General features: G+C 42.8%; 1 protein-coding gene across 1 annotated transcript in view; it reads right to left on the reverse strand.

The window, feature by feature from the left end:
* LOC111979168 (GTPase IMAP family member 8-like) overlaps positions 1 to 19255 on the reverse strand; it is a 31090-nt gene extending 11835 nt beyond the window's left edge. The window contains exon 1 of the mRNA XM_024009513.2: positions 19064 to 19255. Within this exon, the coding sequence (XP_023865281.1) occupies positions 19064 to 19094 (31 nt within the window). The 5' untranslated portion in view covers positions 19095 to 19255. The remainder of the gene's footprint in view (positions 1 to 19063) is intronic.
* Positions 19256 to 19301: the final 46 nt, after the last annotated feature.

Below are 19301 nucleotides of genomic sequence, written 5' to 3' on the forward strand. Positions count from 1 at the left end.
ATTTCCACCTGTTGTCTATTCCATTTGCACAACAGCATGTGAAATTTATTGTCTATCAGTGTTGCTTCCTAAGTGGACAGTTTTATTTCACAGAAGTGTGATTGACTTGGAGTTACATTGTGTTGTTTAAGTGTTCCCTTTATTTTTTTGAGCAGTGTAGCTCCCTGTGCTGCTGACTATCAGGCATTGAGAAGGCTGTTACTGACGTGAGTGAGTAATTGGTGGGGAGGGCAAGAGGGGTGTGTGTGCTCAAAGTACCCTGGTTGAGAGAGTGCTGCAGTGGCGGCAGCTGAGTCACGGTGACAGAACAGCACCTGAGCAGGTAGACATCATCTTTTTACCAGTTGTAGGTAGGCTATTTAGATGGGTCATTATGGAGACTCTCCTTAACCATAAAACATTAACTCGCTAGAACTGATATAACGGAGACACTGGAAAACTACTTTAGGCGCACCAGAGCTCTTTAGATAAATTTGCTCAGAGCTGGTTTAAAGTAAACTGCATTCTAATGTCAACTTTTCTTATGGATAACAGTATTAAGTCGGCTTTTCTTATGGATAACAGTATTAAGTTAAGGGTTTTATGCATGCTCAGTTCTAGGGTCTGAAGCACTGCACGAGTGGAAATTTGAAATTGAAGTTATGGAACTCCCTCACGTGCTTGTGTTATGGGAAAAAGTCCACAATGAAAATTACATTAAATGTGAAGAATGATAGGCTAGATTTGCATCTGTTGGCCGTCAAGTAGGCTATTAATTTCAATTCCATTGCAGGCTACTGTAGCCTACCATTTGATACAATAAATATATATTGAAATGACGCCATCACTGGAGTCATTAAAAATCAATCTGTGCCACTTGTTTAGCCTACCTGGACCTGGCAAACAGATGTAATACATAACCTATAACTCAGTTTGTTTTTGTAGCCTTGTGTTATTATGCAATTATTAATGTTTAGCTAATTAAATAGGAAGTAATGAATTGTGATCATGCTCACAGCTCCATCACAAATGTATCGTTCGCCACATTTAATGTCAGTTTCATTGTGGACTTTTCCCTGAAATGAGATGTAGGCATGTCGGCCTATCAGGGGCTACAGGCTACCTGCATCTAGCTCAGCAAACCATGGCATTATTGAATTGCAATTACAAACCCAGATTTTAGTCAGTATTCTATTCCTATTGAAATAAGTCAATCTCGCAAATAGACCATTTATAACGGTTTGTAGTCTTAACATCTGTCACATAATCACGGCACAATTGGCAGAAAATGGCCTAACATTCATTATTAGAAGTTCATCCAAGTGTTTCTTGCACAGAGATTAAGATCCTCTGTCCAACTTTCATCACTCAAACTCTCCTATCGGATTTATCTATAGTTATGCACATGCACAAAAGGGATTTTTTCACAATTATGAACTGGGTGGTTTGAGCCCTGAATGATGATTGGTTAAAAGCCATGGTATATCAGACATGTACCATGGGAATAACAAAACTTTTTACTGTTCTAATTATGTTGGTAACCAGTTTATGATAGCAATAAGGGACCTCAGGGGTTTGTGGTATATGGCCAATATACCACGGCTAAGGGCTATGTCCTAAGAACAGCCCTTAGCCGTGGTATATTGGCCAAATAGCACACTTCCTCTGGCCTTATTGCTTAATCATAGCAGCCAAAACAAGTTAAATTAACATCCATTGATGGAAAATGATCTGGAGAGATTAATAAGGGTGATTTATCTTTTCTCTTGCAACATATTCTTTAACCCGCAATAATTATTATTGTGTTGGAAAACAACATTTTGTAATAATAATAATAATAATTATATGTCATGCCCTGACCTGAGATATCTCTGTTTTCTTTATATTTTGGTTAGGTCAGGGTGTGACTAGGGGGGATATGCTAGTTTTTGTATTGTCTAGGGGTTTTGTATGTTTAGGGTTTTGTAGATCTAGGTATTTGTATGTTTATGGTGGCCTGATATGGTTCCCAATCAGAGGCAGCTGTTTATCGTTGTCTCTGATTGGGGATCATATTTAGGTAGCCATTTCCCTTTGGTGTTTGTGGGTTCTTATTCTATGTTTAGTTGCCTGTCAGCACTATTTCATATAGCTTCACGTTTCGTTCGTTTTGTTAGTTTGTTCAGTGTTCTTTCTTTAATAAAGAAGAATGTACGCATACCACACTGCACCTTGGTCCGATTTCATACGATGAACGTGACAGAAGAACCCACCATAAATGGACCAAGCAGTGTGTTCAGGAGGAATGGACCTTGGAGGAGATTTTGGATGGAGCAGGACCCTGGACGCAGGCTGGGGAGTATCGCCTTCCGAAGGAGCTAATAGAGGCAGCAAAAGCGGAACGGCTATATTACGAGGAGTTATACCAACGAGGTAGGCCACAGAAACCCCAAGAACATTTTTTGGGAGGGCACATGGAGCAGTCGGCGGAGCCGAGGAGCGAACCAGAGCCAGTCAGGGAGTCAAATGAGGAGTTTGACGCAAGATACTGGAGAGAGGTGCTAGCATTGAGAGCGCTGCAGAGCGGGAGTGCTGGGGAGCATGTGACTGGTCAGACACCGTGTTACTCAGTGATGCTCACGGTGTCTCCAGTTCGCATTCATAGCCCGATGCACTCTATTTCAGCTCTTCGCACTTGCCGGGCTCAAGTGAGCATCCAGCCAGGATGCATTGTGCCAGCTCTACGCTCCAGATCTCCAGTACGCCTCCACAGTCCAGTACGTCCTGTGCCTCCTCTCCACACTCGCCCTGAGGTGCGTGTCCCCGGCCCTGTACCACCAGTTCCGGCACCACGCATCAGGCCTCCAGTGCGCTTCCACAGTCCAGTACGGCCTGTGCCTCTTCCCCGCACTCGCCCTGAGGTGGGTGTCCTCAGCCCGGTACCACCAGTTCCGGCACCACGCATCAGGCCTCCAGTGCGCTTCCACAGTCCGGTACGGCCTGTGCCTCTTCCCCGTACCTGCCCTGAGGTGCGTGTCCTCAGCCCGGCACCACGCATCAGGCTTCCAGTGCGCTTCCACAGACCAGAGCTTCCGGCGACAGTTCCCAGTCCGGAGCTTCCGGCGACAGTACCCAGTCCGGAGCTTCCGGCGACAGTACCCAGTCCGGAGCTTCCGGCGACAGTACCCAGTCCGGAGCTTCCGGCTACAGTACCCAGTCCGGAGCTTCCAGTGACATTTCACAGTTCGGAGCTTCCGGTGACATTTCACAGTCCGGAACCTCCAACGACGGGCCACAGTCCGGAACTTCCAACGGCGAGCCACAGTCCGGAATCTCCCGCGACGATCCCCAGTCTGGCGCCTCCAGCGACGGTTCCCAGTCCAGGGCCTCAGGAGTTGATCCGCAGTCCAGAGCCTCCAGCGATGATCCACGGTCCGGTTATACAAAGGCGGAGGGATCAGCGTAAAGAGGGGGAGGCGGCATCCAGAACCAGAGACAGAGATGTTCGATTGGGTTCAAGTCCGGGCTCTGGCTGGGCCACTCAAGGGCATTCAGAGACTTGTCCCGAAGCCACTCCTGCGTTGTCTTGGCTGTGTGCTTAGGGTCGTTGTCCTTTTGGAAGGTGAACCTTCGCCCCAGTCTGTGGTACTGTGGTGCTGTGTTTCATCAAGGATCTCTCTGTACTTTGCTCCATTCATCTGTCCATCGGTACTGACTAGTCTCCCAGTCCCTGCCGCTGAAAAACACTCCCACAGCATGATGCTCCCACCACCAGGCTTCACCGTAGGGATAGTGCCAGGCATCCTCCAGACATGACGCTTGGCATTCAGGCCAAAGAGTTCTATCTTGGTTTCATCAGACCAGATAATCTTGTTTCTCATGGTCTGAGAGTCAATCAATCAAATTCATTTATAAAGCCCTTCTTACATCAGCTGATGTCACACAGTGCTCTACAGAGACCCAGCCTAAAACCCCAAACAGCAAGCAATGCAGGTGTAGAAGCACGGTGGCTAGGAAAAACTCCCTAGAAAGGCCAGAACCTAGGAAGAAACCTAGAGAGGAACCAGGCTATGAAGGGTGGCAAGTCCTCTTCTGGCTGTCCAGGGTGGAGATAACAGAATATGGGCAAGATGTTCAAATGTTCATAGATGACCAACAGGGTCAGATAATAATAATCACAGTGTTTGTAGAGGGTGCAACAGGTCAGCACCTCAGGAGAAAATGTCAGTTGGCTTTTCATAGCCGATCATTCAGAGTATCTCTACCGCACCTGCTGTCTCTAGAGAGTTGAAAACAGCAGGTCTGGGACAAGGTAGCACATCCGGTGAACAGGTCAGGGTTCCATAGCCGCAGGCAGAACAGTTGGAGCAGTACCCCTCCTAGGGACGGCATGGAAGAGCACCAGTAAGCCAGTGAGTCAGCCCCCGTAATAGGGTTGAGACAGAGAATCCCAGTGGAGAGAGGGGAACCGGCCAGGCAGAGACAGCAAGTGTGGTTCGTTGCTCCAGTGCCTTTCCATTCACCTTCACACTACAGCCTCCAGCTGTTTGCTTAGAAATTCTCGGGACAGTAAGGAGGCCTGCATCTTGTGACCGAAGCGTACGTGTAGGTATGTACGGCAGGACCAAATCAGAAACATGGGTAGGAGCAAGCCCATGTAATGCTTTGTAGGTTAGCAATAAAACCTTGACATCAGCCCTAGCCTTAACAGGAAGCCAGTGTAGAGAGGCTAGCACTGGAGTAATATGATCACATTTTTTGGTTCTAGTCAAGATACTAGCAACCGTGTTTAGCACTAACTGAAGTTTATTTATTTAAGAGTAGCCAGAAAGTAGAGCATTGCGGTAGTCTAATCTAGAAGTGACAAAAGCATGGATTCATTTTTCTGCATAATTTTTGGACAGAAAGTTTGAGATTTTTGCAATGTTACGTAGATGGAATAAAGCTGTCCTTGAAACAGTCTTGATATGTTCGTCAAAAGAGAGATCAGGGTCCAGAGTAATTGCCGAGGTCCTTCACAGTTTTATTTGAGATGACTGTACAACCATCAAGATTAATTGTCAGATTCAACAGAAGATCTCCTTTCTTGGGACCTAGAACTAGCATCTCTGCCGCCATCCACTTCCTTATGGCTGAGACACAGGCTTCCAGGGAGGGCAATTTTGGGGCTTCACCATGTTTCACCGAAATGTACAGCTGTGTATCATCCGCATAGCAGTAAAAGTTAACATTATGTTTCCGAATGACATCAGGAGGTAAAATATACAGTGAAAACAATAGTGGTCCTTAAACAGAGCCTACAGTTGATTTGTCAGAGGTCAAACCATCTACAGAAACAAACTGATATCTTTCCAACAGAAAAGGTCTAAACCAGGCCAGAACTTGTCCGTGTAGATCAATTTGGGTTTCCAATCTCTCCAAAAGAATGTGGTGATCGATGGTATCAAAAGCAGCACTAAGGTCTAGGAGCACGAGGACAGATGCAGAGCCTCGGTCTTACTCCATTAAAAGGTAATTTACCACCTTCACAAGTGCAGACTCAGTGCTATGATGGGGTCTAAAACCAGGCTGAAGCATTTCGTATACATTGCGCAACAGCTTTTAAAAAAATGTTTGAGAGAAATGGGAGATTCGATATAGGCCGATAGTTTTTTACATTTTCTGGGTCAAGGTTTGGTTTTTTCAAGAGAGGCTTTATTACTGCCACTTTTAGTGAGTTTGGTACACATCCGATGGATAGGGAGCCGTTTATTATGTTCAACATAGGAGGGCCAAGTACAGGAAGCATATCTTTCAGTAGTTTAGTTGGAATAGGGTCCAGTATGCAGCTTGAAGGTTTAGAGGCCATGACTATTTTCATCAATGTGTCAAGAGATATAGTATTAAAAACTTGAGTGTCTCCCTTCATCCTAGGTCCTGGCAGTGTTGTGCAGACTCGGGCACACTGAGCTTGGAGAAATACGCAGATTTAAAGAGGAGTCCGTAATTTGCTTTCTAATCTTTTCTTCAAAGAAGTTCATGAATTCTTCACTGCTGAAGTGAAAGCCATCCTCTCTTGGGGAATGCTGCTTTTTAGTTAGCTTTGCGACAGTATCAAAATTACATTTTGGATTGTTCTTATTTTCCTCAATTAAGTTGGAAAAATAGGATGATCGAGCAGCAAGGAGGGCTCTTCGATACTGCACGGTACTGTCTTTCCAAGCTAGTCGGAAGACTTCCAGTTTGGTGTAGCGGAATTTCTGTTCAAATTTTCTGTAAGCTTGCTTTAGAGCTCGGGTATTTTCTGTATACCAGGGAGCTAGTTTCTTATGAATTTCTTTTCTGTTTTTAGGGGTGCGACTGCATCTAGGGTATTACGCAAGGTTAAATTGAGTTCCGCAGTTAGGTGGTTAACTGATTTTTGTACTCTGACATCCTTGGGTAGGTAGAAGGAGTCTGGAAGGGCATCTAGGAATCTTTGGGTTTTCCGAGAATTTATAGCACTGCTTTTGATGATCCTTGGTTGGGGTCTGAGCAGATTATTTGTTGCGATTGTAATAAAATGGTGTTCCAATAGTACAGGATTATGAGGAAAAACATTAAGATCCACAACATTTATTCCACGGGACAAAACTAGGTCCAGAGTATATGACTGTGGCAGTGAGTAGGTCCGGAGACATGTTGGACAAAACCCACTGAGTCGATGATGGCTCCGGAAGCCTTTTGGAGTGGGTCTGTGGCCTTTTCCATGTGAATATTAAAGTCACCAAAAAGTAGAATATCATCTGCCATGACTACAAGGTCCGATAGGAATTCAGGGAACTCAGTGAGGAACGCTGTATACGGCCCAGGAGGCCTGTAAACAGTAGCTATAAAAAGTTCAAAAGATGAAAACGCAGTTGTTTTTTTTGTAAATAGAAATTTGCTATCGTAAATGTTAGCAACACCTCTGACTTTGCGGGATGCGCGGGGGATATGGTCACTAGTGTAACCAGGAGGAGAGGCCTCATTTAACAGTAAATTCATCAGGCTTAAACCATGTTTCAGTCAGGCAAATCACATCAAGATGATGATCAGTGATGAGTTCATTGACTATAACAGCCTTGGAAGTGAGGGATCTAACATTAAGTAGCCCTACTTTGAGATGTGAGGTATCACAATCTCTTTCAATAATGACAGGAATGGAGGAGGTCTTTATTCCAGTGAGATTGCTAAGGCGAACACCGCCATGTTTAGTTTGCCCAACCTAGATCGAGGCACAGACACGGTCTCAATGGAGATAGCTGAGCTGACTACACTGACTGTGCTAGTGGCAGACTCCACTGGCAGGCTGGCTAACAGCCTTCTGCCTGGCCTACACCCCATCTCATTGTGGAGCTAGGGGAATTAGAGCCCTGTCTATGTTCGTAGATAAGATGAGAGCACCCCTCCAGCTAGGATGGAGTCTGTCACTCCTCAGCAGGCCAGGCTTGGTCCTGTTTGTGGGTGAGTCCCAGAAAGAGGGCCAATTATCTACAAATTCTATCTTTTGGGAGGGGCAGCTAACAGTTTTCAACCAGCGATTGAGTTGTGAGACTCTGCTGTAGAGCTCATCACTCCCCCTTACTAGGAGGGGGCCAGAGACAATTACTCAATGCCGACACATCTTTCTAGCAGATTTACACGCTGAAGCTATGTTGCTCTTGGTGACCTCTGACTGTTTCATCTTAACATCGTTGGTGCCGACATGGATAACAATATCTCTATACTCTCTACACTCGGCAGTTTTAGTCTTAGCCAGCACCATCTTCAGATTAGCCTTAACGTCGGTAGCCCTGCCCCCTGGTAAACAGTGTGTGATCGCTGGATAATTCGTTTTAAGTCTAATACTACGGGTAATGGAGTCGCCAATGACTAGGGTTTTCAATTTGTCAGAGCTAATGGTGGGAGGCTTCGGCGTCTCAGACCCCGTAACGGGAGGAGAGATCAGAGAAGGCTCGGCCTCTGACTCCGACCCGTTGCTTAATGGGGAGAACCGGTTGAAAGTTTCTGTCGGCTGAATGAGCGACACCGGTTGAGCATTCCTACAGCATTTCCTTCCAGAAGCATGAGAAAATTGTCTGGCTGCTGGGACTGTGCGAGGGGATTTATACTACTATCTGTACTTATTGGTGGCACAGACACTGTTTAATCCTTTCCTACACTTAAATTACCCTTGCCTAACGATTGCGTCTGAAGCTAGGCTTGCAGCTCAGCTCTCCTCGCCATAAGGCGATTGTTCTCCTGTATATTATGAGTACAGCGACTGCAATTAGCCGGCATAATGTTATTGTTACTACTTAGCTTCGGATCTGAACCACGTCCAGATAAAGCGTCCAGGGTGAAAAAGTTGAATTAAAAAAGTTGAGAGAGGGAAAAAATTTAAATATAAAATGGTAGTTAAAAAGTAAAAAACGTAAAGTTGGCAGGTGGCAAAGTAAGGTTAGCAACAAACCGCACAGCAGCACTTAAACAAGTCTACAAGTTGGGGCCGGAAATGACAAAATGAAGTGTTCTACAAAGCACTGTAGTTCTGTGTTCTGGTAGTCGTGACCTGGGTGCTTTGGGTGCTTTCGGCAAACTCCAAGCGGGCTGTCATGTGCCTTTTACTGTGGCTTCCGTCTGGCCACTCTACCATAAAAGCCTGATTGGTGGAGTGCTGCAGAGATGGTTGTCCGTCTGGAAGATTCTCCCATCTCCACAGAAGAACTCTGGAGCTCTGTCAGAGTGACCATCTGGTTCTTGGTCACCTCCCTGCCAAGGCCCTTCTCCCCCGATTGCTCAGTTTGGCCGGGCAGCCAGCTCTAGGAAGAGTCTTGGTGGTTCCAAACTTCTTCCACTGTGTTCTTAGGGACCTTCAATGCTGGAGAAACGTTTTGGTACCCTTCCCCAGATCTTTGCCTCGACACAATCCTGTCTCGGAGCTCTACGAACAATTCCTTCGACCTTGTGGCTTGAGTTTTGCTCTGACATGCACTGTCAATTCTGGGAATTATATATAGAGAGGTGTGTGCCTTTCCAAATCATGACCAATCAATTGAATTGAAGTTGTAGAAACATCTCAAGGATGATCAATGGAAACAGGATGCACCTGAGCTCATAGCAAAGGGTCCTGAACTAAGGTATCTGTTTTTTAATTTAATACATTTTATAACATTTCTAAAAACCTGTTTTTGCTTAGTCATTATGGGGTATTGTGGGTAGATTGATGAGGAATTGTTTTTATTTAATCCATTTTAGAATAAAGCTGTAATGTAACAAAATGTGGAAAAAGGAAGGTCTGAATACTTTCCGAATGCACTGTATCAAGAAGCTGATTAAACAGCAAAACTTTGAAAAGTCATACGGGCTCATACACACACAATTGACCTCTCTTGTCTCACTCTCTCTCTATTGTCAAACTTTTCTATTATTGAATGTTTTTTGTTTGTCTATCTTTTATATGTCTTTTTCTATATGTTTATCTATGTTTACAATAAGCAATGGGAAGATATAAGAACAGGGACATTGGGGAATAACATTGTACGGTATACATTTGTACTGTAGTGAAGCCGTCGCTATAGTAATGCAAGGTCTCTTTCATAATCATGTGAAACGTCAATTGCTTTGGAATGGGATGTGTTTTTATCTGAAAATTATGTTTAATGTAATTATGATATGGATTACAATTATCATCCTGAATATTAAGGCTATAAGCACTACGTTACACACATAGACACTCAACCATGCAAATTGGCGGAGTTATAATTTATTTGGACATCACACATTATAGTCTTACTCTTATCCAGACATCATACACACTCTCATTAAACCACATCCAATATCACACACATCAACCTACTCAGATCTACTACACACAATATCTTGACTCAATGTTCTAACATCTATGGAATTGGCTCACAGCGAACAGGCAACGGAATATTTAACCTTTATTTAACTAGGAAAGTCAGTTAAGAACAAATTCTTATTTACAATGACGGCCTACCAAAAGGCAAAAGGCCTCTTGCGGGGACGGGGGCTGGGATTAAAAATAAAACATATATATAAATATAGGACAAAACACACATCACAACAAGAGAGACAACACAACACTACATAAAGAGAGACCTAAGAAAACAACAGCATGGCAGCAACACATGACAACACAGCATGGTAGCAACACAACATAACAACAAAATGGTAGCATCACAACATGGTAGCAGCACAAAACATGGTACAAACATTATTGGGCACAGAGAACAGCACAAAGGGCAAGAAGGTAGAGACAACAATACATCACWCAAAGCAGCCACAACTGTCAGTAAGAGTGTCCATGAGTGAGTCTTTGAATGAAGAGATTGAGATAAAACTGTCCAGTTTGAGTGTTTGTTGCAGCTCGTTCCAGTCGCTAACTGCAGCGAACTGAAAAGAGGAGCGACTCAGAGATGTGTGTGCTTTGGGGCCCTTTAACAGAATGTGACTGTGAATGTTGCTAAAAACCTGTTTCTTGAAATCTTACATTTTGACCATCATAATACCTCCTTATGGCAGAAACATTATAAACACTACATTTTTTGTTGTTGTACTTCTTACACCCTTTTCTCAAAATCCAATTGGTAGTTACAGTCTTGTCCCATCGCTGCAACTCCCGTACGGACACGGGAGAGGAGAAGGTCGAGAGCCATGCATCCTCTGAAACACGACCCCACCAAGCCGCACTGCTTCTTGACACACTGCTCGCTTAACCCTGAAGCCGCTGCACCAATGTGTCGGAGGAAAACACCGTACAGTTAGCGGCCGAAGACAGCGTGCATGCTCCCGGCCCGCCACAAGGAGATGCTAAAGCGCATGGGATAAGGACATACCAGTGGGCCAAACCATCTCCTAACCCGGACGATGCTGGACCAATTGTGCACCGCCTCATGGGTCTCTAGGTCGCGGCCGACTGTGACACAGGCCGGGATCGAACCCAGATCTGTAGTGACGCCTCTAGCACTGCGATGCAGTGCCTTAGATCGCTACGCCACTCGGGAGGCCTAATTATGGTCAATTTAGACTGAGAATAGTATCTAGTTATAGTAAGTATAGCCAGTTATAATTGTAATGGATCAGGAGATTATTACAAAAAAGCAGAAGATCAGTCTTTAAGTGTCTTAAAGAAAAGGAATATAACATATACTGTTTACAGGAAACTCGCTGTACATCCTTAGATTCACTTGCGTGGAAAAACGAATAGGGTGGTGAAATAATTTTCTGTCATGGACAAAGGAACTCAAAAGGTGTGATGATATGACTTAACAAAAATGTTGATTTGAATGTGCAAATAGTCAAGAATAATTTGCAAGGAAGGTGGATCCTGTTGAATATGAACGTGAACAAACGCAACAAACTATCAAATCTGTCACGACCGTCGTTCAAGGAAGACCAAGGTGCAGCGTGACATACTTTTATTATAACGATGTCGCCAACAAAACAATAAACATAGAAACGGCCGTGAAGCTTAACTTGGGCTATAATGCCCCTAACAAAGTCAACTTCCCACAATGACAAAAGAGGAAAAAGCTGCCTAAGTATGATTCCCAATCAGAGACAACGATAGACAGCTGTCCCTGATTGAGAACCATACCAGGCCAACACATAGAAATACAAAAACATAGAAATCAGAACATAGAATGCCCACCCCCAAATCACACCCCGACCAAACCAAAATAGAGACATAAAAAGGCTCTCTAAGGTCAGGGCGTGACATAATCATTATGGTGGGAGACTAACACGGTGTTAAGTACCTCAATGGACTGTAAAGGAAATAACTCCACAAACTATCATCACTGTGCTCTTAAGAAATCACAAATATTGTGGACACATGATAAATAGTGGATATTTGGAGACTAAAAAACCCTGACCTAGTAAGATTTACATGGAGACTTAATCAAGCTAGTCGTCTCGACTACTTATCTTTCTCTCTTGCATCAAAGGTTCAAAAAGTATTGATAGTAGACAGAATGCGATTGGATCATCATCTAATTGGCCTTCACATAACTCTTACAGAATATCCACATGGGGATATTGGACATTTAATTAATGTCTACTGGAGGACAACTTATTTTTAACTTGAACAAAATATTTCATAACTGAATTTCTTCAGTAAAATATAGGTTCCGCAAATCCCCTTATTGTTTGGGATACCTTTAAAAGTACCTTCAGAGGTCATTCAATTCAATATTCATCAATAATAAAAAACATCTGTTTCTGTCTAAAGAAACAAGATTACTAAAGACAGTGTCATCTATGATTCTCCAAATTATATTTTAAAAGAGGAAGCAAAATATTTTAAGCAAATGTTTATTATTTATTATTTTTCTCCAGTTCATTCTATGGCCTTTGTAGTGATGCTGATTCATCAACATTAAAATATGTAAATATTCCTAAGAGTAAATAGGCAGGTGCATCATAGTTCTGGTATTAGGTCATGGGGTATTGACTTCATAAGAAATATAAATATTTTTCCAAGTTATTACTATGGCCCTTGTAGCACCTCAAATTCCATTGTTTCATCGAATTTTGAAAGTAATTATCAAAGTAACATTTAGGATTACATTTTTATACATAAACTGGAAAACAATAATATGGTGCCTGCCTGGTGAAGGTCTTCTCCAGAACCCCTTCTTTCAGATATTTGATATGGTCATTATTTAAACGTTAGCTAGGTAGCTAACAAGCTAGAAATGAACCAAAACATTGTTTAGAAAGTTGGTTTTAGTTGCCTGGTAGATTGACATATACTACATTTATTTTTAAAGGTATGAGTGTATTGGTGTTGTAATACACCAGTTATGCTATTTTGGACCTCCAAGCTTCTGATTTCATGCAGCCTGTAATTTTTGTGTTTATACTTTTTCATAAAGACAATGACAAGTTTGATGTCGGACAACAATAGAATGTTCATGATGTCACTGTGACAACTGTCTACAGACATGTCAATAGACATAGTATAAACCAGCCTAAAAGTCTTGACATTTTTGGTTGTTTAGTACACTACCGTACTCACTTTTCTTAGCACATGGCATCACATGTGAATCCTTAAATAGATGGGTGGGGCTAAGGCTTAAAAGGGTGTGAATGATGCAGGTATAGACAAAGAAGAGCTCTTCAGTAGGTGTACCAAAACATTCAAGGGACATTTTCTCAAAAGTGGGGTTTATCGACTTTCAAAACAGAAATACTTTCCCATTGTTCCTCAACTGTAGAGTATGATATACCATTTTCTAGCTCTGAGTCTCTACTTTTATCCACTCTAAAAAAAAAAAAACATTTTATATTTTGCTAAATAAGACCAAATCAAGCCAGTCGGTCACATTACACTAGTGACCATATCCTCCGTGCATCCCGCAAAGGCGGAGGTGCTGGTAACATTTATGATAGCAAATTTCAATTTACAAAAAACCCCCGACGTTTTCGTCTTTAGAGCTTCTAGTCATGAAATCGATGCAGCCTACTCAATCACTTTTTATAGCTACTGTTTACAGGCCTCCTGGGCCATATACAGCGTTCCTCACTGAGTTCCCTGAATTCCTATCGGACCTTGTAGTCATAGCAGATAATATTCTAATTTTTGGTGACTTTAATATTCACATGGAAAAGTCCACAGACCCACTCCAAAAGGCTTTCGGAGCCATCCTCGACTCAGTGGGTTTTGTCCAACATGTCTTTGGACCTACTCACCGTCACAGTCATACTCTGGACCTAGTTTTGTCCCATGGAATAAATGTTGTGGATCTTAATGTTTTTCCTCATAATTTACATTTTACATTTTAGTCATTTAGCAGACGCTCTTATCCAGAGCGACTTACAGTAGAGTGCATACATTTTATTACATTTTACATACTGAGACAAGGATATCCCTACCGGCCAAACCCTCCCTAACCCGGACGACGCTATGCCAATTGTGCGTCGCCCCACGGACCTCCCGGTTGCGTCCGGCTGCGACAGAGCCTGGGCGTGAACCCAGAGACTCTGGTGGCGCAGCTAGCACTGCGATGCAGTGCCCTAGACCACTGCGCCACCCGGGAGATCCTGGACAATCGGACCACCATTTTATTACGTTTGCAATCGCAACAAATAATCTGCTCAGACCCCAACCAAGGAGCATCAAAAGCCGTGCTATAAATTCTCAGACAACCCAAAGATTCCTTGATGCCCTTCCAGACTCCCTCTGCCTACCCTAACCACCTAACTGAGGAACTCAATTTAACCTTGCGCAATACCCTAGATGCAGTTGCACCCCTAAAAACTAAAAACATTTGTCATAAGAAACTAGCTCCCTGGTATACAGAAAATACCCAAGCTCTGAAGCAAGTTTCCAGACCAAACTGGAAGTCTTTCGACTAGCTTGGAAAGACAGTACCGTGCAGTATCGAAGAGCCCTCACTGCTGCTCGATCATCCTAYTTTTCCAACTTAATTGAGGAAAATAAGAACAATCCAAAATGTATTTTTGATACTGTCGCAAAGCTAACTAAAAAGCAGCATTCCCCAAGAGAGGATGGCTTTCACGTCAGCAGTAATAAATTCATGAACTTCTTTGAGGAAAAGATCATGATCATTAGAAAGCAAATTACGGACTCCTCTTTAAATCTGTGTATTCCTCCAAAGCTCAGTTGTCCTGAGTCTGCACAAATCTGCCAGGACCTAGGATCAAGAGAGACACTYAAGTGTTTTAGTACTATATCTCTTGACACAATGATGAAAATAATCATGGCCTCTAAACCTTCAAGCTGCATACTGGACCCTATTCCAACTAAACTACTGAAAGATATGCTTCCTGTGCTTGACCCTCCTATGTTGAACATAATAAACGGCTCTCTATCCACCGGATGTGTACCAAACTCACTAAAAGTGGCAGTAATATAGCCTCTCTTGAAAAAGCCAAACCTTGACCCAGAAAATATAAAAAAACTATCGGCCTATATCGAATCTTCCATTCCTCTCAAAAATGTTAGAAAAAGCTGTTGCGCTGCAACTCACTGCCTTCCTGAAGAAAAACAATGTATATGAAATGCTTCAGTCTGGTTTTAGACCCCATCATAGCACTGAGTCTGCACTTGTGAAGGTGGTAAATTACCTTTTAATGGCGTTAGACCGAGGCTCTGCATCTGTCCTTGTGCTCCTAGACCTTATTGCTGCTTTTGATACCATCTATCACCACATTCTTTTGGAGAGATTGGAATCCCAAATTCGTCTACACGGACAAGTTCTTGCCTGGTTTAGATCTTATCTGTCGGAAAGAAATCAGTTTGTCTCGGTGAATGGTTTGTCCTCTGACAAATCAACTGTAAATTTCGGTGTTCCTCAAGGTTCCGTTTTAGGACCACTATTGTTTTCACTATATATTTTATCTCCTGGGGATGTCATTCGAAAACATAATGTTAACTTTCACTGCTATGCGGATGACACACAGCTGTACATTTCAATGAAACATGGTGAAGCCCCAAAATTGCCCTCGCTAGAAGCCTGTGTTTCAGACATAAGGAAGTGGATGGCTGCAAACTTTCTACTTTTAAACTCAGACAAAACAGAGATGCTTGTTCTAGGTCCCAAGAAACAAAGAGATCTTCTGTTGAATCTGACAATTCATCTTGATGGTTGTACAGTCGTCTCAAATAAAACTGAAGGACCTCGGCGTTACTCTGGACCCTGATCTCTCTTTTGACGAACAGATCAAGACTGTTTCAAGGACAGCTTTTTTCCATTTACGTAACATTGCAAAAATCTGAAACTTTCTGTCCAAAAATGATGCAGAAAAATTTATCCATGCTTTTGTTACTTCTAGGTTAGACTACTGCAATGCTCTACTTTCCGGCTACCCGGATAAAGCACTAAATAAACTTTAGTTCGTGCTAAATACGGCTGCTAGAATCCTGACTAGAACCCCAAAATGTTATCATATTACTCCAGTGCTAGCCTCCCTACACTGGCTTCCTGTTAAGGCAAGGGCTGATTTCAAGGTTTTACTGCTAACCTACAAAGCATTACATGGGCTTGCTCCTACCTATCTTTCCGATTTGGGCCTGCCGTACATACCTACACGTACGCTACGGTCACAAGACGCAGGCCTCCTAATTGTCCCTAGAATTTCTAAGCAAACAGCTGGAGGCAGGGCTTTCTCCTATAGAGCTCCATTTTTATGGAATGGTCTGCATACCCATGTGAGAGACGCGGTCTCAACCTTTAAGTCTTTACTGAAGACTCATCTCTTCAGTAGGTCATATGATTGAGTGTAGTCTGGCCCAGAAGTGTGAATGTGAACAGAAAGGCTCTGGAGCAACGAACCGCCCTTGCTGTCTCTGCCTGGCCGGTTCCCCTCTCTCCACTGGGATTCTCTGCCTCTAACCCTATTACAGGGGCTGAGTCACGCTTACTGGTGCTCTCCATGCCGTCCCTAGGAGGGGTGCGTCACTTGAGTGGGTGAGTCACTGACTGTATCTTCCTGTCTGGTTGGTGCCCCCCCTTGGTTGTGCCGTGGCAGAGATCTTTGTGTGGCTAATACTCGCCTTGTCTCAGGATGGTAAGTTGGTGGTTGAAGTTTCCCTCTATTGTGTGGGGGCTGTACTTTGGAAAAGTGGGTGAGTTATATCCTGCCTGTTTGGCCCTGTCCGGGAGTATCATCGGATGGGGCCACAGTGTCTCCTGACCCTCCTGTCTCAGCCTCCAGTATTTATGCTGCAGTAGTTTGTGTCGGGGGCTAGGGTCAGTCTGTTATATCTGGAGTACTTCTCCTGTCTGATCTGGTTCCTGTGTGAATTTAACTATGCTCTCTCTAATTCTCTCTTTCGGAGGACCTGAGCCCGGTAGGACCATGCCTCAGGACTACCTGGCATGATGACTCCTTGCTGTCCCCAGTCCACCTGGCCGGTGCTGCTTCAGTTTCAACTGTTCTGCCTGCGACTACGGAACCCTTACCTGTTCACCGGACGTGCTACCTGTCCCAGTTCTACACCTGCTTGCTTGCTGTTTGGAGGTTTTAGGCTGGGTTTCTGTACAGCACTTTGAGATATCAGCTGATGTAAGAAGGCTATATATAATACATTTGATTTGATATGTGTGATATATCTTCAGAAACTTGTGTTGTCCTCTGTGTTCTTTGTTGCTTGTGTTGGCGAAGTTTGCAGACAACACTGTGCCACAGAGAGAGTCCTACAAGAAAAGAGACAACTTTTGAAGGTACAGCTTGTACAATACTCCTGGATCTGACATCTCTCTATGTCCTTGAGGAGTTAGCTTCTATACAACGTCTCTGAATATTCAAAAAACACTCTATGTGAGACTGTGATACCAATCTGTAGGTTGTGTACTGATTAGCTTTATATTGGATAATATTACTATCCCTAGTAACAAGGTGTGTAACCAGAAGCTATGCCTCCGCTTCGTGTTGCGGGAGTTATGACGTTATAGCAGTGATTTTGTTTCACTGAGTGAAAAAAATAATGTGTTCCGGAGGTGCGTTACTTTATTCTGAATGTTAAGTCTTAGAACAAAAACAACTCAGTTGATATGCTTTCTTTTTTTAGAGCGTGATAAAAGCTAGGTTAGACGACTCATTAGCGTAGAATGGAAAATTGTAACTTGTGGCATAGTACTCTGACATTATTCGATTATAGCAATAGCAAGAATCTTATGAAACTGCTTGTATTGAAAGATTTGGGAAACAGCACACCCCCACCTTATTGCAAGTAAATGGCAGGACATGAATCCGAATTTTGTAGATGCGCTTCTGGCTATGCCACCAATACATCTGCGCCAGACCCATGTCAGTCATTCCTTCTATTGTCCTTCATACTCTGAGCCTATTCCAAAGTTCGCCACACCCTGTTTACGAGCCTCGGCGCTACCCCATGCTTTATATATAAGGCATTACACATGGTGATTGCCATGTGCTTAATGAAATGTTGGTTACCGTGTCACAGTCGCTACTGAAACAATGCGCAATAAACGACTCGATGCTTTCTTCATCTGAAGAGACAAGAGGATCGGGACCAATATGCAGCGAGTTTAAAGACATAATCACGTTTATTTAAACAAAGACGAAACACTTGAAAACAACAATAAACAAACGCGTGAAGACCAGAACGTTGAAACAAACAACATTGAACAGGACGGAACCACGAACGGAGACGAAACAGTCCGTGTGTTACAAAACAGACACAGGAACAATCACCCACAAACAAACAGTGAGAACAGCCTACCTTAATATTGTCTCAAATCAGAGGAAACGTAAAAACACTGCCCACTAATGAGAACCATATCAAGCTAATACATTGAACCCAACATAGAAACACATAACATAGAATGCCCACCCCAACTCACGCCCTGACCATACTAAACAAAGACAAAATAAAGGAAATAAGGTCAGGAACGTGACAACCTGGCAATGTTGAAAACACAAAAATGCTACAGTCGTTTTAGTAAACAAATAATAAATAAATAGCTAGCTACATTACGACTCCAGTAAATTAGATAATGATGGATCTTTAAACAGTGATTATCCAACAAAGTAWATTTAGTCACCAATTTAACTCCTAACTATGTTGCAAATGTAAAGTGCAAGTCATACCTATTGATCATTATCACATGTGGATACTCAGAGACATTAAAATATGTATATTTCTATGAGTAAATAGGCAGGTGCATCATAATTCTGGTATTAGGTAATGGGCTATAGATTGTGTTTTTATTTTTATGGTTCATCGACTGACGTCAAATTCCATTGTTGCTTAATAGAATGTTGAAAGTAATTTTCAAACCTAAATATATTTTTTTAGGTGTTACATTTTTATAAATATAAAGTGGAAAACAATAATATGGTGCCTGCCTGGTGAAGGCATTTCTCCAGAACCCCTTGTTTCAGATATTTCCTGTAAATGTATTTTCCAAAGATAGAGCACTGAAGCATAGAGATTGAGGATGGCCATACTGGAAGAAGAGCAGTTACCCAAGATGATCCCCCAAAATATATATATTTGCCTGTTTGGCATATTGAGTTAGACATGTAGGCCAACAYTATGAATGATACATTACAAGCAATGATGAACATCAGGCCAAAATATATATTTCTAAGGTTTTACTGCTCTTACCTTTGTCTCTGAATGATGCAGCGTCCGCCATGTCATTATTAAAATGTCTGTACTGGGCCAGATAAATGAAAGTGAAAGTTGCAGTAAAACCTGTTCCTACCTGTTAAAGGGAGTTGTGGAGAGACTGAAATCTACATGTTGAATWTGTTTCTAACCCACTAACTTGAGCATTTGTAATCAGAATAACAATAAGACTGAATGTTCTTCACCTGGCATACTTTAACTTGCATGCCCAAGT

Source organism: Salvelinus sp. IW2-2015, linkage group LG19 (assembly GCF_002910315.2).
Source record: "Salvelinus sp. IW2-2015 linkage group LG19, ASM291031v2, whole genome shotgun sequence".
In the NCBI taxonomy this organism is placed as follows: Eukaryota; Metazoa; Chordata; class Actinopteri; order Salmoniformes; family Salmonidae; genus Salvelinus; species Salvelinus sp. IW2-2015.